This window comes from Pseudorasbora parva, chromosome 23 (assembly GCF_024679245.1).
Source record: "Pseudorasbora parva isolate DD20220531a chromosome 23, ASM2467924v1, whole genome shotgun sequence".
Taxonomy (NCBI): domain Eukaryota; kingdom Metazoa; phylum Chordata; class Actinopteri; order Cypriniformes; family Gobionidae; genus Pseudorasbora; species Pseudorasbora parva.
The window spans coordinates 3380815-3408395 of NC_090194.1; the positions used below are offsets into that span (position 1 = coordinate 3380815).

The 27581-nt window shown below is 38.6% G+C and overlaps 1 protein-coding gene across 5 annotated transcripts in view; it reads left to right on the plus strand.

Moving 5' to 3' along the window:
- Positions 1–27581, plus strand: part of robo3 (roundabout, axon guidance receptor, homolog 3 (Drosophila)) — a 206444-nt gene that overhangs the window by 107379 nt on the left and 71484 nt on the right. For all 5 annotated transcript variants that reach the window (XM_067432572.1, XM_067432573.1, XM_067432576.1 and 2 more), the window contains exon 2: positions 12815–13141. In XM_067432572.1, coding sequence (XP_067288673.1) covers positions 12815–13141 — 327 coding nt within the window. The remainder of the gene's footprint in view (positions 1–12814; positions 13142–27581) is intronic.

Genomic DNA, 27581 nt, shown 5'->3' on the forward strand with positions numbered 1-27581 from the left:
CCCTAAAATTTAGTATATTCAGTCACTAACTCCCAGACCAGAATGAGAAATGAACCAGTGCTCTGGGCAAAACTGCCAACAAAAGTGACAGAAATGCCCCAGTTACCCAAAATAGGGCAAAAATGCTCCCAGAGGGAATTCTCTTTTATCTCATATCAAACATTTGATATATTTTATAGAAATATATGTAAAAATATTTTTTTACACAGTTTCAGACCTCATTACTTTGCAGTGTATTAGTTTTACTCGTCTGATATTTGTTGTACAACTATATTCTGGTTTCAATCTAAAAAAAGGAAAGCAGGCTTATTAATTTGGCTGCTAAAGCTATGCATTCACCTTGTCAGCATTTGAATGCATAACAAAATTATGCAGTCCATTAATTAGTCTTTTATCTCATGTGCCTTTCTCAAGTAGAGAATTCTTCCCTCCCTACATGTCAGTCTTCAATCAGGACGGCTCATGTTTATGACCAACCCAGTGAGTCATTCTTATGCAAAACACCCACCATCTCTGCAAGCACCACTTGACTTAAATGTTAAACCTGTTAAAAGTGTGAATCACTAATTGAAAGCGATTCAGCTGTGTATTTCACCAGTGCAGTGCCATATGTTGCAGATCTTCAGAAACATTCACAGGTTAAGTCCAGTGCTAAGGGAAGCCTAGGGGTTTTCCTACCCCTCATTTTGGCCATTTCCTCCTGCAATCATCAGCCATCAGAGCAACAAGAACACATCCTGAATGTGATAAGTTATCTCCGGGACCTCAGGGGGAGATGTGCAGAGTTCCCACTGTGCTGGGAGTAGACAAATGTTGAATATAGGCCCAATCATCGTCCCATTCGATTCACGTTTTCCCCAAGCATGTATTTAACATGAAGCCTGTCCGTACAGTGCCGACTACGCCCTGGTCCTTTTCATCTTTGTCTGTTTGACTTTCAAAGATCCAGTTCATGAATAGTCAGGTCGGCGCTCGATTGAAGGCCCGGCCATTGAATACTGAAAGAATTTTAAAGAGGCTGTATAATTTCTGATGAGAAGAAAGTGACTTCAAAGCCTGCTTACACTTTGTTTTACCTTTTCACTGGAATTTGACCTGAAGCTGAAAAATGGCAGTCTTAAGGGATCAGGAGACGCGGCGGTCTTCTGAGGGAACTTCGCTTGTGCCTAAAAGAGACTGGTGTGAATGGCAGAAAAAAAGATTGGCTTTGTCAAAACATCTAGCTCTGCTGTACTGTACAGAAACTGCACTTCCTGCTAAATTTGTGGTTCTGTGTGGGCCTCAGCTTGGGATGTTGGGGTCAAGCGGAAAGTGCGAGGTGGGATTAATCCAGCGGAACGCCGTGGACCGCTAGAAGGACCAGGAAGCTGATGCTATCTCAACCAATCTTGGTATGCTAGTCACCCCAACCGGGGCACTGAAGAGGTCCAGACAACACGGAGCAGCTGGGACGGAGCTCCACGGTCGCCACCATGCACAATTTATCTTTTATTCCCTACTTCTTCCTCTATGGATGAAGTCGACGCCCCCTTGAGATATGTGATATGCCATTGACATGTATTCCAGATGTGTTTTTCTTTGGCCAGGAGAGTTTGAATTACTGGGAAAACAGACTGTGGTATTATTGTACCGCCTTCATAGAGGGCTTGTGCTAGGGGTGTAACGGTTCGGATTTAGGGTCAGGGTTTCGGTAGGGTTCGGTATGTGCTATGCTCAGGGAAATTAGTTACATTCAACAGTCAAATAAAGGAATGAGGAAAATAATATAAACTTTAAGCAACAGCACAAATACATACAATAGAGCAAAGATGCATATACAATTAACAGTGCTTTTCAGGTATCTAACAGTAGTTACAGAAATTAAATCAAATATAAAATATAGGGCTGTACTAGAATAATCGAATATTCGAATATTCGTTCGGTGAGGTGGCATTCGATTTTCAGTTTTGAGATTCGAATATTCGTTTTTTTTTTTTCAACACGTGACTTCCGTAGTGGACTCATTCTCACTCATGCTTGAAATAATAATAATAAATAAAAAATAACACCGCAACATGTTTTCAATAAAAGCATTGCACATTTTAAAGATTTCAATTAACAAAAAGTCAGAATAAGACAAAATAAATCCCTTATATAGAATAAAACTAATTGTAATAGATTTTACATTTTGTGTCATTTTAAAAACAATTCATTTATTCTTATTCAACTGTTTATAAGCATGCTACCGTGTTCTTTATTTATTACAGTTTGTTGAAATCACTGTGTGCTACTAATTTAATTTCTGTTTTGGGATGCATTTGTTTTAAAGAAAGGTTCGTTATGAATACCTTATTAAAGTTCTTGCTCTCAACAGACTTTGTGTTTTGTATCACTTGTGCACTGTCCATTTTCGGAGCATAAATCTGCCCGTGTAATGCGTACCGGAAACTGTTCTATTTAAAAGATTATTAAATGTTTATTAATATTTAAAGAATGTGTGCCACCTGATCATATTGCACAAAATGCAACACTGCACTCCACTGGGTCTGCCGCAACACATTTACGATGCCAAAGAGTGAAACGTGAAGTCGTGAAAGATGATACAAATGCAAACCGACACTATTATTATATATTTAGCCCCACCCACCGAAGCTTCGAATATTCGATATTGATTGCCACCTAAGCTTCGAAGCTCAAAAAATGGCATTCGAAACAGCCCTAATAAAATAACATTGCATATTATAATGTTCACTGTGTATCAAAAAAATAATTGTTAAAGTCACAAAAGCTATTCAGTCAAGAGCAGTGAGTGATTTCTGTCATTTGTTGTTTGATTAACATTAACACAGACAGCAGGAAAAGGCTTCTGTCCCTTTAAGAAGTAATGCACGGATCCAGTACATACTGTTTCATATGAACATTTTCTTGACTGTTTACATTTTACTTAAAACATAATAACCTACTGTGTTTGATAGGATACTCGCCAAGACGGGCATGTTGACATAGATTTTGCATGAATTTATCCATTAAAGCACAAGACGTGTCCCACTTCAGATGAGAGCGAGCACAAATCTCTCAGTTCTCTTTTGCCTCTTCCTCTTGAGTGTTTAAGTTGGCAAAGCTAAAATGAGGCTAGTTTAAACGCAAATAGCAATGTGTGGTGTTCAGGTCTAACATGTGCTCGCTAGATATCAACACCAGGTGATGACGACGTAAATGTTCGTGGTCATGTTCAAGCAGACGGCACTGGCATACAAGAGTGACCCCGCTTTCGGATCATCGCTGTTGTAATGTATTGGGAAGCCAGAATGTGTATTGTCAGAAACATACACTAGCCTAACTCTGTCTGTCTCTTTTACGTGCTATTTTAATCAAACCCCATTATAGATGCGTCGTCAGATTTGGTGGTGCAAGTGCAAGTTTTTACCCCCCAGAACCATTGCACCCCTAGTTTGTACCAGTAGTAAATAATGTGGCCTATTTGTATGTAATGTAAATGGCACCAACTAGTAAAAATGTTGTCTCACCCAATTTTTTTTTGCTTTCGATGCCCATGGTTACATCCCTAGCTTGTAGAATCTGAATGAGCCCAGGCGAGTGTATCCCAGAGTACTGATACATATCCGAGAACGTGACTGCTATTCCCAGAGAAAAGCATAGGCCACTACAATCCTTAGATTCCTCGCAGGCAGCCTGATCTGTAAATGCCCTCACACTAAAGGAATGAGCTAGTTTGGCAAGTACAGGGTGACCAAGAGGTTGTTTTTTTACGCTTCATGGCTTGATCACCTGAGGCGACTCAGAGCTCGGGGTTTAGGGTCAGCACTTAAAGAGATTCTCACTAACAGGTCGGACCGCTGAAAGAATCGCATTCATTCCCCTCCTCTATCCCTACTCTTGGGAATCCACAGAGGGATCAATACCTTCTGCTGGACGTTGCCACTACCCAGCAGAATAAGGTTCATTTGAAGTACTGTTTATTTTGTGAAGTGAGAAGGTTCTTAAAGCAACGGAGTGGCCAGATGAGCCTTAGCTTGAAGATAAGATCTGATGTGTCAGGAAGTCCCATCTGCACCACTCTAAAGATTAACCATTTAGGATTGGGTTGTGCAGCGTTTTGTGCAGTTCTCCTCAAAGTTGAAATGCATTTCATCTCTCAAAAATAACACAAGACATGCTATACTTGCATATGGAATTTTTTTTGTCTTTACTATACATGCAGTTCTATTAATTTGATATTAATCGAACAACCACACAATATTTTCCAATATATATATACATTCAATTATTAATTATGGTGTTTGTTTGTTTGTTTGTTTATTTATTTATTTTCTTTTTGAGTTTTTCTGACTGGTCACTATTTAATTTTATTTTATTTTTGCACTATTATATTATTATTTAATTAATAATACTACTAATATACTAACCATTCCCCTTTGGATTTATTATTTTAAGGCAAAAGACTATCTATCCTATACAAATATGCAGGCTGCATATGGGATTTTATATTATTCGACAAAATATTTATATATTAAATTATGAATTTACTATAGTGATTATTATTTATGTTCTGTTTTAGTTTCCGACTGGTCACTATTTGTTTTAGTTTTGCACTTTATTATTATTCTTTTGTTATTAATAAACTAACCAGTCAACTTTGGATGTATTATTTTTAGGAAAAGTCATGTTAAATCTATTCAATACGAGTATGCAGACTGCACATGCAATTTTATATTAATCGACAAAATATTTATATATTAAAATATATATTGAATTATTAATTTTATTATAATGATTATTATTATTATTCATGTTCTGTTTTAGTTTCTGACTGGTCACTATTTGTTTTTAGTTTTGCACTGTATTATAATGATTATTATTGTTATTTTTATTTTTATTTTGTTATTAATATACTAACCAGTCCCCTTTGGATTTTTTATTTTTAGGAAAAGTCATGCTAAATCTCTTCTGTACAAGTATGCAGACTGCAAATTTTATGATCTTATATCAATTGAACAACAACACATTACTATATTTTATAATATATAATCAATTATTAATTTTATTATAATGGTGATTATTTAATTTCTGTTTATTTCATATATATATATATATTCATATTTGTAGAAAATAAAACTATTGAGTGAGTGTAGGCGTGTGTGTGTGTCACTGTTGGAGAGATCACAAGAGAGAGAAAGAAGAGCTGGTATCGTGCATATTTTTGCAGAAAATTATTATTGGAAGCTTTTTAGTATTGATATGTCGATATATATATATATATATATATATATATATATATATATATATATATATATATATATATATATATATATATATATATATATATATATATATATATATATATTGTGGTGTATTTTCTATCTGGTCACTATTTTTTATTATTATTATTATTTATATTTTTTGCTCTGTATTATGATTACTACAGTCATGCTAAATCTCTTCCATACTAGTATACCAGCAGCACAAAGGGAGTAGATCTATCTAGTCTTTGAACAACATCAAAGCTCATGTAATGGACACAGCCTCTGAACCCACTGTGGTATGGGTTTTATTATGCTAAGGCTGCATGACTCGATGCTGTCTCTTCCTGTTGGAATGTGAAATCCTCCTCATCCCCTGCAGTAAACACAACATCTTTTGCTGTTTCTTAAACAGGAAACACATAAGCAGCTCTTGCAACAAACCCTAAAGGTGTCAAGTTGCTCTGTTGAAGCTGTCATGGTATTTCTGTGCTTGCCACTTCAGTTAATCCAGCCCAGTCCCCACCTCGCAGGGCTGATTCAGGCAGAAGCACACTCGTCCCAGAGGACTACAGCAGCCCTCTGGTGTAATTTCATTTCCTTTCTTCATGTGACCGGCTTCACTTTGTCGTCTCACCGTCAGGAGCCGCAGGAGGAAAGAGCGCAGCTTTATGACCTCGGGTTTGTGTTCTTTCTCAAGAGCCCTTTGTTGTTTGTAAATGCGAAAGAACAGATCAGTTAAGAAAGAGTGTCGGAAAGAACACCCCCCCTTCTTAATTTAACTTAGGGTAATGAATGCACATTTGCAAATCAATTCCCGGATTCCAGTGGAAAAGGGAGGGGTGAGGTTGTAAAATAATCAACAGTTTAAGAGGGGCGGGAAAAGCCACTCAAAAGAATTGCAGATGAGGGTTGGGAGAAAGAAAAGTTGGTCATTTCTTAAACTTTCTGGGTTGAGTAGCAAAGCTTTGTGCTTTTGTGTAATGCCACAATTAGCAAAATTGTCTTCGATATCAAAGTTCCTCTGAATCTTGTCTTATTTCCTAAGGAAACGATGCTTTTGTGCTAATTTCGCCCTGCAAGACTACTTAATTCATCGTTCTTTTTTCTGACCTCCAGGTTTTCACACATACTTCAAGGGAAGGAGACAATTATTAGATTGACATCTGACCTTTCCTTGTACGGTTGTCATGGAGATGCTTTGGCTTTGACACCTTTTCTTGGAAGACTTTTGAATATTTACATATGTCACTGCACTGCCTTTCCCTGAGCACGTCTCGTTACTCCAGCCGGGCTTGCATCGTCTGTCTTTGTTTAGCCGGGCTGTGTTTAGAGATCTTATTTCCTCCCCCAACACTGGAGATAAATATTCTTAGTGCTAAAAGCCCCTTGGGATTGATCAGCAGGATTGCCAGATGCATGTATTTCCTCCCAGAGCCGGCTCATCTCCCCCTCTTCCTTCACATAACAAGGTCAAACCCCTATTACAGTACAAGGGCTCGATACCTTTAAGAGCAGATGAGTTGTAGTTGCAGCACCTCCCTTTATGCCCGAATCAATCTAACTGCCGGAGCCATTACTAGCGTGTCACACAGCGAGATTGCCACTCTTAGAGGTTCTTCCAGATAGGACATGCTCTAATTTAAGATGCACTTACTGGATTTAATCCTGAACAGCTGGACTGAAGTTGTGCTACTGATGTAGCAAAGAATTAGCCCAGAATTTAACATATTCTGAAGTGGTTAGAGGGTTAGGTTGTTCTGGGCGGCTGCTAGGATGTTGCTCTGAGTATGATTCTGCAAATACAGACAAACATTTCCTCACCTTCGATAACTCGCTTTGAATTAAGTGTGAATTGAATTGAAATCCATCCATCCATCCATCCATCCATCCATCCATCCATCCATCTTTCTGTCTGTCCATCCATTCATCCATCCATCCATCCATTCATCCATCCTTCTGTCTGTCTGTCCATATATTCCATCCACCCATCTGTCTGTCTATCCATCCATCCATCTGTCTGTCTGTCTATCCATCCATCCATCTGTCTGTCCGTCTATCCATCCATCATCCGTCTATCTGCCTGTCCATCCATCCGTCCATCCGTCCGTCCATCCGTCCGTCCGTCTGTCTGTCTGTCTGTCTGTCCATATATTCCATCCACCCATCTGTCTGTCTATCCATCCATCTGTCTGTCTGTCTATCCATCCATCCATCTGTCTGTCCGCCCATCCATCCATCCATCCATCCATCCATCCATCCATCCATCCATCCATCCATCCATCCATCCATCCATCCATCCGTCTATCTGTCTGTCCATATATTCCATCTGTCCATCCATCCGTCTATCTGTCTGTCCATATATTCCATCCACCCATCCGTCTCTCCGTCCATCCATCCATCTGTCTCTCCATCCATCCATCCATCCATCCATCCGTCTGTCTGTCTGTCCATCCATCCATCCATCCATCCATCCATCCATCCATCCATCCATCCATCCATCCATCCATCCATCCACCCATCTGCCTGTCCATCCATCCATCCATCCATCCATCCATCCATCCATCCATCCATCCATCCATCCATCAGTTCGTCTATCCATCCGTCCATCAGTTCGTCTATCCATCCGTCCATCAATCCATTTATCCATCCATCCATCCATCCATCATCCATCCATCCATCCATCCATCCATCCATCCATCCATCCATCCGTCCATCTGTCTATCCATCTGTCACTTCAATTAGAATTCACTTCAAATTCAGGAAGTGAACTGTCTAAAAAGCACAGAGTCCTTGTTCTGAGTAGTTGTTGTCTTGTTGTCTGTGTTGCTGACCTGATAGGGTTTTCTACTCTTTATTAAGAGTTCCCTTCTAAATCTCTGTGTGATTCTGGCCCCTACATATGACTCCGACTCCAATGGTACTTTATGGCATATTCTCATCTGCTTTGTGAAAATCATCTGATCACTTAGAAATGTAATCCTTCACAAGCCATGCATTGATTGAAGTGTCATGTCTGTAGTACTAACGTACAGTATGTGACTTCAAAAAGAGTGACTTGCCTTTAATAATTAATGCAGGCAAGATTGTCTCAGTTTTATTTCACTCTGCGGCCAGAAATCAAGCACTTCCCGCAATTCACAACGGAGCGAAGCAGCCATTTGTGACGAGGTTATTAATTTTAAATCACCTTTGTTCTGCCTTATTCACTTCCTTATTTGAGCACTTCTTTCCTACCTTGTCTTGTACCAGAGACATTTTAATGTTCATTTTTCAAGTGTTGTTATATAAAAGATGCTTGTGGAGATGTGTTATCTGCCTCAGAAAGCATTTAAAGTGCACTGTTTCCCCAAGGGTTGATTTCTCTGACAGGGTGTGAGACCACAGAGTTCCTCTGTGAGACCTTCGGGTTGTCAAAATCCCCTAAACGTCCATCATGGGAATCATTTTTTTTAAAGTAGCGGTTCTAGCACCTCATAATGCAAAGTCGGAAGACTCCGGGTGAGAGATTCATCTGCTTTCCAGATGTTGTTTTTCCACATCTGTATGCATTAGTGTTGGGTACGGAACTCTGTACTTTTAAGGGCACCGACCGAAATACGTTGGTACTACCAAAAAAAAATTCACATTAAATCAGTCAGTGCCCAATTTTGGTACCTGAGAGCATGTATCTGGTGATAGAGAGTAGTGTCTAAACTGCAAAAGACTATTTAAAGATGAATCCTTCATGTCCTGCATGTCTCTGTGTGAAGAAATGGTGCAGACTAACGGATTGGTTGACTTCACACTCACACACACTCTAAATCGAGCATGACGTACGCGTTTCCATCTTTGCCGTCTCATACGAGGACATTAACGCGTGAACTTCATCTCCAGAGCCGCTCTGAGAGTCACTTAATGAGCATTTTAGCCGGGTTTTTTTGAGAAAAATACCATCATATTATAAACACACACTCAAAGCTCTTCACAGCAACCCGTCAAAATAAAACTTACTTTTAACTTGACAAATATATTACTGTTGTACAGTTGAATATTTGTCTCAATGTACTAATAATACTAACACCAATGTAATAATACATTATCAAAACTAGTATATCACAATTTTTCTTTCATGTTTTAAGTTTAACAGTATAAAGCTCAGTTGTGCAACACTTTGTTTGACAATACATTTTACCAGAAATAATAAAACGGTTGTTTTTATGAATTCAATTAAATAAGTAGCTAGTAGCCTACTATTTACTGGTAAATATTACAGTATACAAACATCACAGATAATTACAGACAGTGACGAAGGCATCTTTGGCATAATGTCAAAAACACTTCTATAAATGACTTGCAGTTTCTTTACAGTTACTGAGGTAAACACCCCTAGCTACCAAAAAAAGGTACGAATTTCAGGTACGGGGAGTGGTACTGGTTATAATATGAGCGGTGCCCAACCCTAGTATGCACATTCGGCCGCACTGTCCCATGTCCCCCTGGCCTTCCAGAGGTCACATTTAGGTGAGGTAGCTGCTATGTTAGTAGACATTTAGCTCAGTTTTTATTCTCCATCTCTTTCCTTGCTTTACATCTCCTCTGTGGCTGGTTGGTAGTGTTTGGCCTGTTTTATTTATAAGTCTGTTCTTGGATTCTTACCCCACTGTTTCTCCTCCACCCCCTGCCAACCGCAGTCTGTTCGGCAGTCCATAAGTGTCCGCTAAAAGCTATTAGCCAAACCTTGGCGGTCTCCGCTCCCTTAACCCAGCGGGCCACGGGGCTTTTTGTTTTCAGAGAGTAGAAGGGCAACAGTCCTGGGGATTCTGAGGTGAACACAAAGCTTGCGGTTTAGCCTTTGCCGTCTCTCGTGGACAGGGCCCAATGTACTACTACTGTAAGGTCATTGTGTCATGTTTTTCATGGCCAGGGTAAAGTGGTTGGGAAGTGGGTTTGTTTTAAGTTGCATTAGTGTCTAGCCCAGGGGTGTTTATCCGCTCGACTGAATATGAAGTAATAAAGCAAAGCCTTGCCGATCTGAATGGTAAGTAATATTCCTTAAAAGCACTTTTTGTGATGCCATGCTACTAGTATAAACAGAGGACTCTTAGATTAGATGTTATCGCTATGTGCACAAAAGTGTGTTTTTTAGTGTAATTTTTGATGGATTTTGGAGTGGTGATGGACATTTTCCCAGGGGGGTATCTTTAGCTTTTTTGTTATATCTATCACACATTTTTCCTCTCCATCTGAAGGATATTTTCATCCTTCTCTCTGACTGCTGGAAGTCACAGTCACTCTCGTGTCATACATTTTAAACCCCAGTATAATTGTTGCCGTTGGGATCGGTAATTATTTCTAAAATCACCATGCACAATGACTCCCTTTCATCCCCAGATATCTCCCGATGGCTGAAATTCCCTGGTCTTGTTGAGAAATCAGTTTGTGTTGTTGTTATTCATCCGTAATTGTCCCACCACCGCACTGTCATTCAAATTGGGAGAGAGAAAAGCAATTTCAAAGCTTTCTGAAAGCCTACCTGAATTACCATACCACCGGTCCCCCCCTCCTCGCCCCAACCACTGTGCGAAAACAAAAACCCCTTGGCAGTCAGCATGAATTCATATGTGCTTTAAAACAGAAGACAAATTATATATACATATCCAGCCATTCCAGCTACTGCGGGAGTGAAATGCATTTCTGGTTTCTTTGATAGCTGTTGAATTTAGAGCGTGTAATTTTTGCTAGTTGCGCTAGTTGATATAACATGTAAATGAGCAATACATATGTATAACTCCTTAATTTTACCTAGCTGAGTATTGGCGAAAATTGTATTTTACATCCTTTTCAATAGTGACTTGAATAATCAAGATGACATTGGTATAGCAGATGCTGGATCTGAGATTGCATCTTCTTGGCTAACCTCCAACTGGATTTAAGAGCGTTTTTGCTCTTTGCTTGGAATAAATTGATTTTTTTTTCTTTGTTGCAAAAAGTAGTCGTCAAATTACTTTTTTTACACAGATTTTTTACAATGTTTCTTAACCTTGTGTAAAGCTTCTAGCAACAAGACCACAATCATAAAACTTAATTAATGTTTCATTTTCAGTTATATGAACCTTGATTTTAGACCAGTGAGATTTCCTGTTGGTCATATTGCTGGTAACACTTTATTTTAAGGTTCAGTTATTAACTAGTTGCTTATTATCATGCATATTACTAGGATATTGGCTGTTTATTAGTACTAATAAAGCACATATTAATGCCTTATTCTACATCCCTTAATCCTACCCAATACCTAAATTTAAATGCTACAAAAACTACCTTACTAACTATTAATAAGCAGTAAATTAGAAGTTTATTGAGGTAAAAGTCGTAGTTAATAGTGAATGTGCGTTCACCATACTAAAGTGTTACCTTATTGCTTCATAAATATTAGAGCTGTCAAACGATTAATCGTGATTAATTGCATCCAAAATAAAAGTTTGTTTTTACATTAATATATATATATGTGTGTATCGTGTGTTATATAAATATAAATACACACACATGCATGTATATAGTTAAGATTTTTTTTTTTTTACAGTATATAGAGGCGTGTGTGTGTGTGTGTGTGTGTGTGTGTGTGTGTGTGTGTGTGTGTGTGTGTGTGTGTGTGTGTGTTAAAATATACATAATTATAAACAGTTCACAAACATATAAATGTAAACAAACTTTTATTTTGGATGTGATTAATAACGATTAATCTTTTGACAGCAATAATATAAATATTACTATTAGATTATTATTGTTTTGGTTGGTCAACAATTTATACAAATGAATGGATTATGAACATTATAATAATATTCAATTTATCATATTATCATATTTATCATATAAAATGTGCATATGTACATTAAGGAATCGTTTTGCATATCTAAATGAATGGATATCACCTCATACCCCATAGAAATGCTCACACTTTTCGCTCTGTCTGAAGTTACTTATTAGTTTGTCTGATTTTTTTCTTATTTTTCTTGGCTAAGATGCATAAGGGGAAGTATATAACAAAACTGCATCAAATTGTTGTTATTTAAATTTAATCGAATTGTGTGTTGAATCACATTTAATATTTTTTAATTCGCAAAAATGGTCAATTTTAAAAGCAGTGAATCATGAATTAATCAATTGCTGTTAAAGAGTCTGGTTAATATTGTCTCAATTGTATTTAATGCAATTCAAGAGTTCACACTTACAAATAATCAGATAGCAAATATTATGCGTAATAGTATGTGTATTTGGCGTGCTGTCCGAGGAGAGGGCTCCGAGCTCTGTATTTGGCCCGAACCCAGAGTACTCCCCCCGTATCTATGGTTAGGAAAGTAACCAGGTGAGTGTGAGGAGGACGGGGTGGTGGAGGCATGCTGAAAAACTGTCATTGAACATTGGTGAGTTGACTGGGTATTTATATAGTCCTCCACTTGTGCTGACTGGTGGACATGTTGATTGCTGACAGCTGGTTTAGAAGGACATGATGATTTGGATAGATCATTTAAACGTGTTCCTCTCAAACTTTATTAATAAAACATCATATAGTGACTACTGATTCTCTGTTGTAGGATCTCGACCCAGGCTTGAGGATGCTGCTCCACGGATTGTCGAACACCCTTCAGACCTCATCGTTTCCAAGGGCGAGCCCGCCACTTTAAACTGCAAGGCCGAAGGTCGGCCGACCCCGATGGTGGAGTGGTACAAAGATGGCGAGCGAGTCGAAACAGACCGAGAGGATCCGCGGTCCCACCGAATGCTCCTCCCCAGCGGCTCGCTCTTCTTCCTCCGAATCGTTCACGGAAGGCGCAGCAAGCCCGACGAAGGAGTGTACGTGTGCGTAGCGAGGAATTATTTGGGCGAAGCCGTCAGCCGTAATGCCTCTTTGGAGGTCGCAAGTAAGTCTTCTCATTTGTACTCTGATCCTTGCCTCGTGCTCTCTTCCTCAATCTCCCTTCTGCAAATTTCCGGAGTGCTCATCTCATTTTTTTCTCCTTCTATAAAGCTTTCCCATTTCGTCCTGCTCTCCTCATCTTTTTCCCTTCTCCTCCATCTCCACTCGATCTTGTTTAGTCTTCCACTGGCTGCGGCGGCCCATAACCATCGTCCCTGGATGGAGTAAAGCACTGAGGTCATTGTTAGTTTTAGAGGAGGTAATCTGATTTGGGGTATTAATGTAGATGGATGGTAGCCGGTATTCGAGATAAATTCAACCCCAGAAATAGCCGAGAGAGGAGCGTAATGCTGGCTGCTTCCAGGTGACAGATGTTAGCTTAAAAACCAACATCTCAGTCTTTCTCATGGAATGGCTCCAGGTTTTAACAGCAGGGCTCGCCATATCCAATAGACACTAATTAAATGCTGATGGCACTATTTGATTTCGGTCATTAGATTATCGGCAATTTCATTATGCTTCAGCAACGTTATGTTTTTGTCATGCAACCTCAGAGCGATCGCTCTGTGATTTGTTATACAGAATCATTTCTAGGTGGCCTGGAGAACTTAAACGTCGTCAAAGGACAGATCCTTCACCTGCGCAAGTATTTCACCATCTGCTCTGAGATATCAGCAAGACATAATAGCCCCCATGTCCTCAAGAATAGCCCTATTCTCACACAATTCAAAGCCAGAATGCAGATTCGGTCTCCAGCTACTCATAAATCCCATCTATGAAATTTCTCTTTCGTGCTTTCTTCTTGCAAAACGTTTTAAAACCCAAAGCATTTGCAATTCAGTCACACTCATCTGTCTAATTAGGATCTGAACCTCCATGTTGAGCTCCGACGTGATTTATCATGCCTGTGCAATATCTTTATTTAAAAGGGAAAGCACAGAAACCATATTACTTTTGATGTCTGCAGGATTAATTGAAGTTGCAGCTCTCCAGAGCTGGAAATAACAGTTATTTACTGCTTGATGATATTCTTATTCTCAATGAGCTTTCTCAGATTGGATTTCTTTTCAGTAAATTTTTTATTTCTTCTTTCTTATCAGGGGAGGTTACAATCAAAGTTATATTTCTCTCATATCAAAAATATTAGATTTTTCAGATTGGATTTGAACAATGACTCCATTCAGTTAAAGGACTGACTGCTGATGTTACCAAAGCCATTAACCTACATTTTCAGATTCATTTATTAGTGATATCCGGCGCCTAACGGACACCTTGCGGTTTCAAAACTCTCGAGTTCGTTGTGAGTTCATGATCCGTGAGGGTTACTGAGCAGATGGTCTGTTGAATAAAACATTTTTTATTGTTGCTGAGAAAATTAGTTTCCAAAGTTGCATTAAAAATGGTGGTTTACGTTCTGTCAGACTATAAATGTTATGCTCGGAAATTTGTATGACTTGGTAACTCTTTTTACAGCACTATCTAAAAAAATACGCTTTTACTTCAGTGAACCAAAAACAAGCTAAACGGATAATCAAACATCTGAAAATCCCGAGGTTACTCTTACAAATGAAAGGTTTTTGCATGAGTTCTTCTCACATTGAGCAGAAACGTTTGCAGTCTGTGTGCCTCCAACGAGACTGTCATTATCATTAACTGTAGACTGAATGTGCGCAGTGGAAAGAATTCTGCTACACAAATAGTTCTAGGACCCCGCAGGAGTTGATTCTAGGTCTAGATTCCTAAACCGCACATCCTTGCCAGTTATCTGCCCTGTCCTTTATCCTTTCCCCCCATCATCCTGGTGGCCTACATCATTAGTTATGATATGTTTGTCCCTCCGTGAGATGACAATGTGACATTTCCTCTAGGGATGTCTGCAAAAATGGCCTTACACAAGAAAGAATCACATCGAATATTAAATAAATATATATGTACACACACACACACACACACACACACACACACACACACACACACACACACACACACACACATACATATATATGTGTGTGTGTGTGTACATATATATTCATTTAATATTTGTTTCTATGTGATTCTTTCTTGTGTTAGGCCATTTTTGCAGACATCCCAAGAGGAATATGTATATTTAACTCCTTAAAAAGTGTTTAAAAAAAGCAAGTGCATTGGAATAAATATAAACAAAATCTTACAAAAATAGATTTCATTCACACTGCTGTAGCTTGCAAATCTTATTTTTATACGTTTTGGTCATTTTCAGACATGAGGCATTGTCTTCCAGTCTGACAACATACATATAACACTTTGCAATTACATGTTACATTTAATATAAAAAATGGGATGTATGTTATGTATATGTAAATCCCCAGGAGTTTGTTTTATATATGTGACCAATGCTGGTAAAATGAGTTACATTTTCAAAAATGAGGTGTTGTTAAAAAACGTTCAAAATGATGTATGATTTGTTAGAACTGGACAAAAAATTACTGAGCCACACCTGTTAGAGTCAATTTTGAGAAAAATCAAGTTAGAGTTTTCTGATGGCTCCAAAACACAATATTCAGCAACCATACCTTAAAATCCCTGGTTGTATCACCAGATTTAACCAAATATCTATAGGAAAATATCTATATTCAACTTTTTTGTAACGCAGAAGTAGTACTGGTCAAGATAACTCGTAGTACCCGGATGAGCGGGTGTTATCTGGAAATAACGTACCGCTGGAATGCGCGATTGACCAATCAGAATCAAGTATTTCACAGAGCCGTGTAATAAGTATATATATGATGGTGGTTACTATGAGACACTTGTTCACACTGCAGTGAGCGAGATCATATTAGGCGGTAAAACCAAGGGGGTAATCTAGCGCTCGGAAAGCGTTCCACCCCTAGGGGCTGCCATTGCTAACCAAGCCATCACCTGCTGTTAGCATCCCATTGACTCCCATTCATTTTTGAGTCACTTTGACAGTGAATAACTTTACATCTGAGACGTTTAAAGACTCCATTTGTCCATTGTTTATTTCTAAAGAAACACGACAATGCATAAAAGGCTCCGTTACCTTGTATCTTACACTATCGCCCCGCAGAAGCTGTTTTTGTAAAAATAGGCTAACGATTGCGTCATAACCAACGCGACTCTGTCGCACAGTAGAGAAATTACCGTATAGACCTGAGGAGATGCTCGCAGGCAATCTTTAGCTGTCTATGAGACAGTCGGGGGGACGTGGAGACATAAAGTCTGATAAAGTCAAGGGGGAAGAATGGGGAGAAGCCCACAGTGAGCCAAAAGCAACGGGAGAAAATATTTAAACAACGTGATTCAGCTTTCACTTTTCACATCTACTAGAAGACCTACAGCTGTCAGACAGGAGGCTCACGTCACATCTACGTCGTCAAGCTCAGTCTGAGCCTGCGCAGTTTGCTCAGCCATCAGGAAGTGAGTGCTCCTAGGTTGACTTCATTATTTAGCCGTTGACGTCAATGGGGTCGCTGTGTCCATTTCTTTTACTGTCTATGGGTAAAACATGGTACTCTGTTCGGTAAATCAAGAACACCAGATTTAAACAATAAGACTAACTGTGTTGAGCTGGAGAACAATCATTAGTTTCTGTCCATCAATGATCCAAACAGTGTCTAATAAAACACATCATGTATTAAAGTGGCTTTGGTGTTTCAATGGTTTCTACAAAATAAAACCAGAAATCGAGGGTAACGCGGGTGTGATGTCATTGATAGGCGACATCCTGGTTAAAATGCTTTATTCTTCTGGATTTAAACATTCTTGGATACATTTAGGATAATATAAGTGCACACGTCAGCAAAATATATAACAATGATCTAGTGTTTTTTTGATATTTTAATCTAAAAATCTTACATTTCGTGCCTTTAATATCCCTTTAATGCAATAAAACATTATTATAGTTGATATTTTGTTGAGACTCTGTGGGCATTGATGAGATTTGGGCACATAGTGCCAGCTCTCTGCATGGAGATCATCTTTCTCCATCGTGGCACGGCTCCATCAGCCAGGTGGTGGGCGGGAGATGGGATGAGGGGTCCGCTGCCAGCCAGAGAGCTCGTCTGGTTCACAGGTTTTGGGGGGTTGGAAAGGATGGGTATATATAGAGAGAAAGGGAGGGAGAAAGATAAATAGAAAGGAGAAGGAGGGAACCCATATGCCAGGCATGTTGATCTGCCACCAGCAGGCAGCGTGTCGTACATTAGCAGGGCACAGATCTTCGGTCAAACGCGAGATGTTCTGGTGAGAATAAACAGGCTCTTGGCTTGGTGTGTGTGGGAGGGACCACATTCCCAGAGAGTGTTTTAACAGCCTGTTTATATACGCTGCTTTTGAAGGCGGTATTTATGGTCGAGGTGATGAGTTATGTAGGCACAGTTACATTACTCAGATGATGAAGCCGGAGCTGGGATGATTTACAGTGACAGAATCCTCACACTTTAAATGATAGATGAAAGGGAATGGATCTGTGTTGGTTCATCTGTGGTTTATTACTTTTTAAATGATGCTCAGCATTTTATACTTCTGCATGGTTCAACAAGGGCTTATGGGTAAACATCAGCCATTTGGAGCATATAATGAAAGTTTTTTGGGGGGTTAGGATTGGTTACCAGGGGAACAGGTGAAGAGCAGCTGTCCAATGGAATGTTGAGAATGAACAGGTGAAGATGAGATTCTCTTGTTCTCTGTTTTGATTGGCTGTGAGAGGCGGGAAACTTTTTTCCACTTATGGAGAAAGTTACAAAAACCTGCTGTACTCCAAAAACACGGGTCAGCGACGGATTGAACTGTAACTACATTTGTTGTGATTTCTGTTTTTAAGTCTCAACACCACAGCAAAATATGCTATTCCTTTTTTCCAAATTCCAAGTTTGTATTTAGCATATTTTATATTTGTTTCGGTAATAATATAGCCTGACGTGGTCATACTCAATTCTAGTCAGAATATGAGTCTGAAACGGCTCCATTGGGCTGTGATTATGGGGCGTGTTTCAACCGAACCAGGAAAGACATCAATAGGACATACCTACAACCAATCAGAGCAACGAAGCGACGCATTGTCAAATGTCAACAGAGCTGCACTGTGTTGCCAAGTCCGCGTTTTTTCCCACGCGGGTTGTTTTCTATGTCCGCGGGTTGAAGCGACTATTATGTGATATATAGACCCATGAGTGCGAATTTTAGAAGGCAATCTTGCCTAAATAACACACATTTTACTCCCCAAAAGCCATTTTTTCCCGGAGAACCCCCCGAGAAGCTATTGTTTAGGGCTAGTAGTTGGCGGATTTTGTTGCAAACACTTGGCAACCCTGTCTGCACACGCGCTGGAATAAACGATCTTTGCTGGTCTTGTTAAAAAAATAACATAATTTAATAATACACAGAGTACTTACCCAACATGATCATCATTTCAGAGAGAAACAGTGAAGGTGAATGCAGATACAAGCAAGCTCTCCGTTTAGGATTCGAACAAATATAACCCAAGCCCCTTTGATGACGTGATGATTACGTTACTGTTGATCATCTGTCCGTCATCATCTAAAGCCTGCCCTGATGATTTCATTGGTCCGAAAGATTACTCCTCTATGGATCAAGTCCAGACCGAACCGCCCGACCTAAAAATGTTGTGAGCGGGGCTAAGTTTGGCTGGCATCCAGGCTAGTAATAATATGTAGTACATATTTATTTAAAAAGATGATACTTAATATTATAACTTGATTATGCATATATATATATATATATATATATATATATATATATATATATATATATTAGGGATGCACCGAATGTTCGGCAACCGAAATTATTCGGCCGAAAATAGCCAAAAAAGCACTTTCGGCATTCGGCCGAATAAGTAAAAAGGCCGAATAATTTTTGCCGAACAATGACGTTTTTAATGAAGCGATCAAAAAGTAACCCACGTAGAGTGAGAGCCGCGTGCTTTATGCAGCAAACATGTCAGCAGTGTGGAAGCACTGTTTAGTGCTGCATCTCATGTCATCGATGAGAAGAGGAACTGACTTTCATGTGAGAAAGCAGAGAAGCTACTTTTCATAAAGAAGAACCTGCCACTTTTCCTGAATAAGTAGGCTAAGTAGGCTTATGTCTAGGACAGTTATTTATTTGTTGTGGGTTCATCCACATTTTTTGCACTATTCAATGCACATTTGTTGTTGTAGACATACAGAGTTACATTCTACATACTAATTATTTATTTTAAGTTATGTTGTGCTTAGTTTGTATAATATCTGCTGGAATGTTAAAAAAAATTCAGTGTTAAATAAATATTTTGAAATTGTATTTTTGTTATTTGATTTATTTCTCAGAAAAGCAACACAAAATAGTAAAAAGCAAATTTTTACTATTTAATAATTGTAATGGTAAAAAAAATTGCCAAATAAATGGAAAAAATGCGAAACACCGCGTTCGGTATTCGGCCTTCGGTCTTCGGCCAAGCATTTCATTTCGGTGCATCCCTAATATATATATATATATATATATATATATATATATATATATATATATATATATACACACACACCAGTTTATTAGGAATGCACCAATATGAAACTTTTGGCCCATACCGATAATTCTTTATATTGAAAGTCTATAACCGATATATTAGCCGATAAATCTAAATCCAAATTTGCATATAAGTTTAAGAGCCTGATGACAAAAACAAAAGTTTCATCATTAAAGGCCATGTCCCAAACACACATTATAATGTTCTCAATCTCATTATAGCTTTATGTAGTCTATATGACAGACTTGCGCTGAACTGTATTTTCTTTTGATGAAGTGATTCCATTCAAATTTCATGTATTTCAAAACCATCATGTAGAAAAGTGCCTCAGCTGAAGGGAATAATCCATTATTTATTGGCTTTAATATATCGGGCCAATTTTTTTATCGGAGCGACATTAAAAATGAACATATGTCGGAGGAGACAGATATGGTGGCCGATATATCGTGCATCCCTACCGTATAGTTATACAAGAAAGTCTGCATTTGGTCATTTTGCTGAAGGAAGGGATTTCTTATGGGTCACACTGTACCTCTAGGGTTTAAGCTGGAGACATCCTGACAGATAAGCCTATTTATGTGAAGCCCCTCAGTACAGGACAAAACTAAAGTAATAGTGGCTTATGTTCAGCAGGGCATGCTGTCCTCCTCTGGGCCACCTGCCCTCTGTGCTATTAACCTTATTGCTTTGGATCTGGAATCTGTGTGGGTGCTGAAGGGAGGCCGAGAGTGGTCCAGACTTTGAAACTCAATATAAATTGATTATGAAACCAGCAGAAAAGAGCATTGTAAAAGAGCATTGTAAAGCTTTTTAATTAAATTTGAGCAGTCTTTTACTGTAGCGCTAATGCACCGACACACCCTGATGCAGCTATAAAAACGGCATGATCCGTCTTCCCGTTTCACCATGACTCACAAGGACATTTTTAGTCCCACAAAGCTGCTAAAACTTCACCCAGACTTTGATGAGATGCATCGACAGAGTAGATTTATTATTCCAAAGCCTCCGTTGTAAATATGTGAGCTATTAATCTCTCCAAAGCATTGAAGAGAAGCGGTGCCAAGTTTCAAATGCGTGTTTTGCCTGTCTTCGCTAATTCTTGCAAATGCATATTAACCAGCGAAGCCTATCCAGACGTGCATGTGGCCGCGTGTGTGTCCGTGCAGCAATAATGAGATCACTTAGCCCTTCGAACTCCAGGGGTCAGGGAGACTGCTGACAGGGTGGGGTCATTCGGACACGGGGCGACACAGGCCTTCTGGCTATTTAGCTCTCACGCTACCTAATGAATTAATTAAAGCCAGCCGCGAGTAACACAGATCAGACATGTGAACACATGGTCACCTTGGATGAAGCGAGAGAGAAATATGCAGTCGTAGGGTGGGTCTCAATCAGTAGTCAGGGAGTCGGCCACACTCATGTACACGATATACGGACTCACCACCCAGGGAGCCGATTGAGACCCATAATAAACTGCTGGGGGACAGAGAGAAATAAAGACAGGCAAATGTAAAGGAAACGTGAGAGAGTGTTTTGCTGAATGAGCAACAGGTGGTTCTAGGAGGAGTTTAGACTAAACCCCCACTCAACTTGATGAGCAGTGGTGCATCTGTGTGCTTTTGTATAGTCACGGTTATGAACAGAGCAGGCGGGACGCAAGGAACAATACAGCCCAGCTCTGACACCCGAGGGAACCGCCATCCACTTTCAATAGTTGCCCCAAACTCTGAGACATCAACAACTCTCATTTGTGTCTCTCTGAACTACAGTTTACTAATAAAAAGTAGTTTTTTTGGCATTAGTTTGAATGTTTTGTCAGTAGTGATATTTATTTAATACATTTAATAATAATTGTAAATAAATATTAATATTAAGAATTGTAGTAATAATTAGTATTATTACTACACTGTAAAAAAATATTTCGAAAAAAGTTACCTGGTTGCCTTAATTTTGATTTCATTGAAATTAAAACTTTTTGAGTTAATACAATGAACATTTTTTGAGATTCGACAACCTTTATTAAAATATTATTAAAAGATTTTGTAAGCATATTGGGTAATTGTGTGTTTTATTTGTGATGAAGCAGTGAAACATGCCAAATAGTGCTATTTTCATGATTTATCACATTTTTTATGTGGTTCAGATACAATAATATTTTGAGTTTCTATTTATAAAACAAATTTCCTTCATCGTATCAACTCAAATTTTTATTTCAATTAACTCAAAATTTTAAGGCAATCAGGTTACTTACTTTTTTAAGTTAAACCAACAAAACATTTTTACAGTGTAGTATTATTGTATAAGCACAGTTATATTATGATGATGATGATGATGATGATGATAATAATAATAATAATAGTCATGTATTATTAAAATTATTATGTTTAGGGGTGCAGAAGTTTTTCAGTCTGGTTCTGGAGATTTGTTTTGGTGCTCTCACTGCACGTTACCCATTAATAAAAAATAAAATAATTAATAATAGCATTATTGGACTTTATTTAGTTCTTTTTAAAATAAAATGATAAATAAAGTGTGATAATACTATTATATTTTAAAATAAATACAATTATTTTAAAGTATACTTAAACATACAATGCTAATATTTACATTTTAATAAAAAAAATTACTTTTATTTTGGCGAGTTACCAGGAAGTATATGCTTTGCCAGTGTTAAGAACTGCCGAGTTAATGTCACTGCTTTGAGCTTTGCTCTGAAACCGGCAGATTTATTATGCATTCAGTTCAAATGGAAATCTCGATCTAAAGTGGTGCAGTATGTGTGCATTAACAGCTGTCAACCATGTATGCAAATGAGTGGTCTGAACTTATTTACACATCGAAATATTTGTATTATTGTTATCACAATAAATTATTCTTCTTCCAAACAATATTGTCATGGCTGATATTAAGCGCACGACAAAAGGAAATCCTCAAATAGATATTTAATACAATATTCAACACAAACAGGTGAATAACTAGGAGAAAAACACTATAACATTAAATAATCCAAGACAAGGAACAGACTGAAACTGAGGCCTTGTCCACACTAACACGCCTTGGTTTGAAAACACATATTTTCTCTCCGTTTTGGCCTTCTGTCCTCACTGAGACTTATTAACGAAAACAAAGCTTTTTGAACGCTTTCCAAAGTAGATACATTTGAAAATGCTGTTTTCGCGTCTAGGGTGTTTGAAAACGATGACACGTGTACTCTTGTGACACATGTTCATACTGCTGTTGTACTTGTTATGTGCTATTCGCTTTCACACTGTTGCTAAAATATGTTACTTTGCACACTCTCCATATCACCCTGCAGCAAAACATGTGAGTAGTTGCGTTTAGGATCAAATATAATGGTGAGTGAGTGCGACCTGGACGAATCAGTGGATGGGATCATAAAATGATCCTGACAGAAGAATTGCGTGATCATTTTATTATGCCTTGTTCCATCTGTATCAAGTGAGCTTTTGTGAGATTTAATGCATGTGCACTGAGGTGAATTTTGCGCTTTCCAGCGTTTCAGTGTGGACGGAGAACACCGTTTTCAAATTTATCTGGATTAGTGTAGACATAGTCTGAGACCTCAAATACATGAGGCAAACAAAAGGATGAGTTGATTGATGAGGGACATAAGAGGAACCAATGAAACACATGGGGAAACTGTGCAAGGGAGCAAACAAAGACACAACAGACTGACAATATAGTTCAAAATAATGGTTGCTTTAATATTTGCGGTCACATTTACCTGTGCATACACAGCTCAAACTGAATGAGGCTTATTCCAGTCAGATTCTAGAGTCTAAACTTTCCGGTTTATAAAATTTTATTTGCACTTTTGCTTACTCATACCTCATGAAGCAATCGTTTCACTCTGTGCTTGTGGTTAAATGAATGTGTAATCATTGTTGTTGACTTTGGGAGAGCCTGACCACCATAGGGACTGTTTAATTGCATCTATTCATTTTCTTAACAGAGATCATAAAATTGTAATTGTGCATTTTACTGGTGTACTAAATCGCAAGGTGAGTTTAAGGGCTTTCCTGTAGGATGGATAATTTTTATAAATGCCCATTATCCAGATCTGAACTCTACCCTTATTTTTAAAACACCTCTGATGTTATTACTGTAGAGTGGGAAGGCAACATTTAAGCTTAAAATGAAGTTAGTAAGCCTGTTAAGTGTCGTGATTGATGTGAACTGGTCGCTGCGAATGTAAAATTATTTTCCCTTCCACTGCATATGTGGCCGAGCGATCCGTATACCCTGAGAGTTTGTGCAGGCACCGGCCATGAGATGATTGATTGCTTCTCTCTCATTGGCATTGCCAGCTGGCGTCAGAGCGATGGTAGAGCGCAACGGGGCAGGATATTGCTCTGTGTTTAGAAGGTAGGAGAGCATAGAGACACACACCCACCACAAGCAAAACTACCTTAAGCTGTTAGAGTTCCTTTGGCATCCTTTTTTACTTCTTTTACTGATTTCGGCCCATTAAAGCTACAATATTTAAGTTTTTGGATTTAAAATGTCACAAAAAAAAACAACCGCCTATCAATGACATCACACCCGCATTACCCTCGATTTCTGGTTTTATTTTGTAGACACCTTGGAGACACCAAAGATGCTTTAATATATGATGTGCTTTATTAGACAGGTGATCAATGGACAGAATCGAATCATTGTTCTCCAGTCTTATTGTTTAAATCTGGTGTTCTTGATCTACCGCACAGAGTACCATGTTTTACCATGCCTAATAAGATCTCGCTCACTGCAGTGTGAACAAGTGTCTCATAGTTGTGCAGAGTAAACGCACAGAGTAACAGTATAACATCACTACACACTAGGGATGGGACGATACACTTAAACTCACGATACGGTGCACCTCGATATGCCAGGGTTACGATACGATACGTCACGATACGATATCAAAAAAAAAAAATTCTTTCCAAATCTGTTTTTTTTTTTTTACCACCTAAGTAATGTACTTAAACGAAAGGTAGGATTTTTCTCTTTTTTTGCATTTTGGTTCTATGTTGTTTTTTTAAAAAAGGAGAATTTTTAGAAGTCCGCGACCACATCTTAAACAGGGGTGCCAATAATTGTGGAGGGCACTTTAGGGCTGTCAATCGATTAAAATATTGAATCGTGATTAACTGCATGATTGTCATGAGTTAACTCGCGATTAATCGCAATTTAATTGCACCTTTTTAGCAATTGTAAATGTATCTTAAATTAAGTTTAAATTAAGTTTTTAATATTCTAATCAACATAGGTATGGACAAATATGCATGCTTTATGCAAATGTACATTTATTATTAGTGAAACCATACTTATTCAATAATAATCAATACAGCATGAAGACTAGACATATCAAAGGTCATAGATATGTTTATCTAAGAAATTGTTCATGTCTCTTAAGCCTAAACTTAAAAATAATGAGTAAGTAGTGATTTCTCTCATTTTAACAATATAAAGGGAGTTTTTACACTGGCAGTTTAATTCAGAACAGGGCAAAGTTCATATGAAAAATTGTTAATGTGTACCAGTGAGCGAACCAGAACCACACCATACCTGGAGGAGGTCCATATTACACGAGGAGGAATATAGTGCGGCCCCTTTAAGAGATCCGCTTTCCCTGTTGAACTGCTGGTATTTTGCGCGTGCGCGCCGAACTGGGCCGCGAGTCACGTGGACAGTCAGTGTGAAGAACACGGACGACTCGGGACCGAGCGCGCTTGTTCAGGAAAGTAACCTGTGCATTCGTTTTAGCCGATTGTAATGTATTTAGTTCAATAAAACAGGTGTACAGTAAGCGGTGATGGTGTTAATGATTTACCTCAGACATGAGCGAGAGTGAGATTAACTGCATCGCGCTCAGACTGCAGAGAATGTGCTCAGTGAAAAAAAACCCTTTTCTTTCTGGAGTCTAATAAAAGTTAAACAGAAAATATGGTAGTTTATGTAGGCAATAACTGCATTTTTGGTTTAGAATATTAATGCTAATGTCAACCCTTTTCTTTCCCTATTAATGTTTGCTGCTACTTCCTTTGTCTGACTGCTCTCACTTTTTCCAACTAACGTTACGGGCTATGCCTCAGATCAAACAGAAAATGCGCGCTGCGTTTTATTATGTCTGCCCCATACACACACACACACACATATATAATACACTAAATTATTTATATACTACGCAAATCATGCAGCAGTGCCATCTATCTTTATTTCGCGATCCACTTTTTTCGACCTCGATGCGTTTCGTCACGTTTTGTATCGCGATATTTTGTCAAACGATATTTCATCCCATCCCTACTACACACACTCAAATGTGTTATATGATAAAACAGCTCTGCTTTACCCCACATACACATGAGCAGAAGAAGCAGAAGCACTCGTCTATGGCAGAATAAAAGCTCCACCAAATCAAGATGTCATCAAACTGCACCTTTGTTTTGAATAAGCAACCTCTAGCGGCGAAAAGTTACACATTATGGCTTTAAAGTAACACAAATCTGGCCCAGTTCTTTTCCTGTACGTTTTAAATTCAAGGTCATTTGAACAAGATCTGATCCCGCAAAGAATCCGGAAACAAAAGATGAAGGTTCAATTTCATCAGGCTATGTCAACCAATCAAATTCTCCAGCCAATTTAATCAAACTCGGAGATGGTGCACGTCTCGGCCTACACACATTTGTGACGTCTCTTTCAAAAACGTATAATGCTCTTTCTAGCTCCTTTTAGCAGATGGGCTCACCTTGAAGGATCAGAGGATTTGGGATGAACAAGAACACCCCCCCCCCCCCCCCCAATACCCCTGCGAGGAAAAGCTTCAACGTCAAGCCTTATCCCGAGACCTGTCCCGCTGATATGCACTGCCGCACCACGCAGAGCTCGCTCAGAGTCTGACTGCTCCGCTGAGTTTGAGCCCTGTCTCCTCTCGTGGTTTAAGTACCACGTGTGGTGTGGTAAAATAGCACTGTAGTTACCTCGTAGACTCATACACAATTCGATTTCTGCAGTCTATTGAGAATCCATTACATATGTAACATCTTTGCTGGTGGCACATTGATTATTTCAGACATTGTTCGCATGATTGTTCATCTCCATTTACAAGCTCTCTGCTTTTTTTGTACTACAGCTTGAAAGCTTTCGACAGTATATTTGATGCAGGTTTGTGACGTTTAACTCCTTGAAAAATGCCATTTGTGCATTACATTGGTTATTATTTTGTTTTATGCACTTTTCTGTATGAAGTACCTGTCCTAAAAATCAATCCTTTTATTTTGAAGCAGCTTTCCTACCTAGCTATCTCTCCCCAGGCAAAAATTGTCTGTTTACCAAATAAAATGCATTTTTCCCCCAGAGCTTCCAGCAACAGCTGCAATCTTAAAGGTTTTAAACATTAAAAAGAGCATATTTATGTATGTGTGCATATATTTGTGTGCATAAATGTATAATATATTAGAGATGCACCGATGTATCGACCAAAAGGTAATTTTTTTAACTATTGGTCATCGGCCGATTGTTTATAAACAGAACAAATTTTCTGTTGTGTTAAATTTAGGGCAAGTTAATGTGACAATGCATTAAAGGGGTCTTGTAATGCCCCTTTCTAAAATATGTAAAATATGTCTCTAATGTTCCAAGAGTGTGTATGTGAAGTTTAAGCTCGACAGATAATTTTTTATAGTATAGTAAAATTGTCACTTTTTGTAGGTTAGCAATTGCATGCCGTTTTTGTGTGTGTGTGTGTGTCCCTTTAAATGCAAATGAACTGCTGCTCCCGCCCCCTTTCAGGAGGAGGGCGGGGCTTCAAGAGCTCATGTTAGCAGCTCTGATTACCTCACATAGACACACATTGAAAATGTCAAAACTGTTCAGCCTTTTATGATCAAACCAGAGACGGACAATGATGGAGAGACTCCAG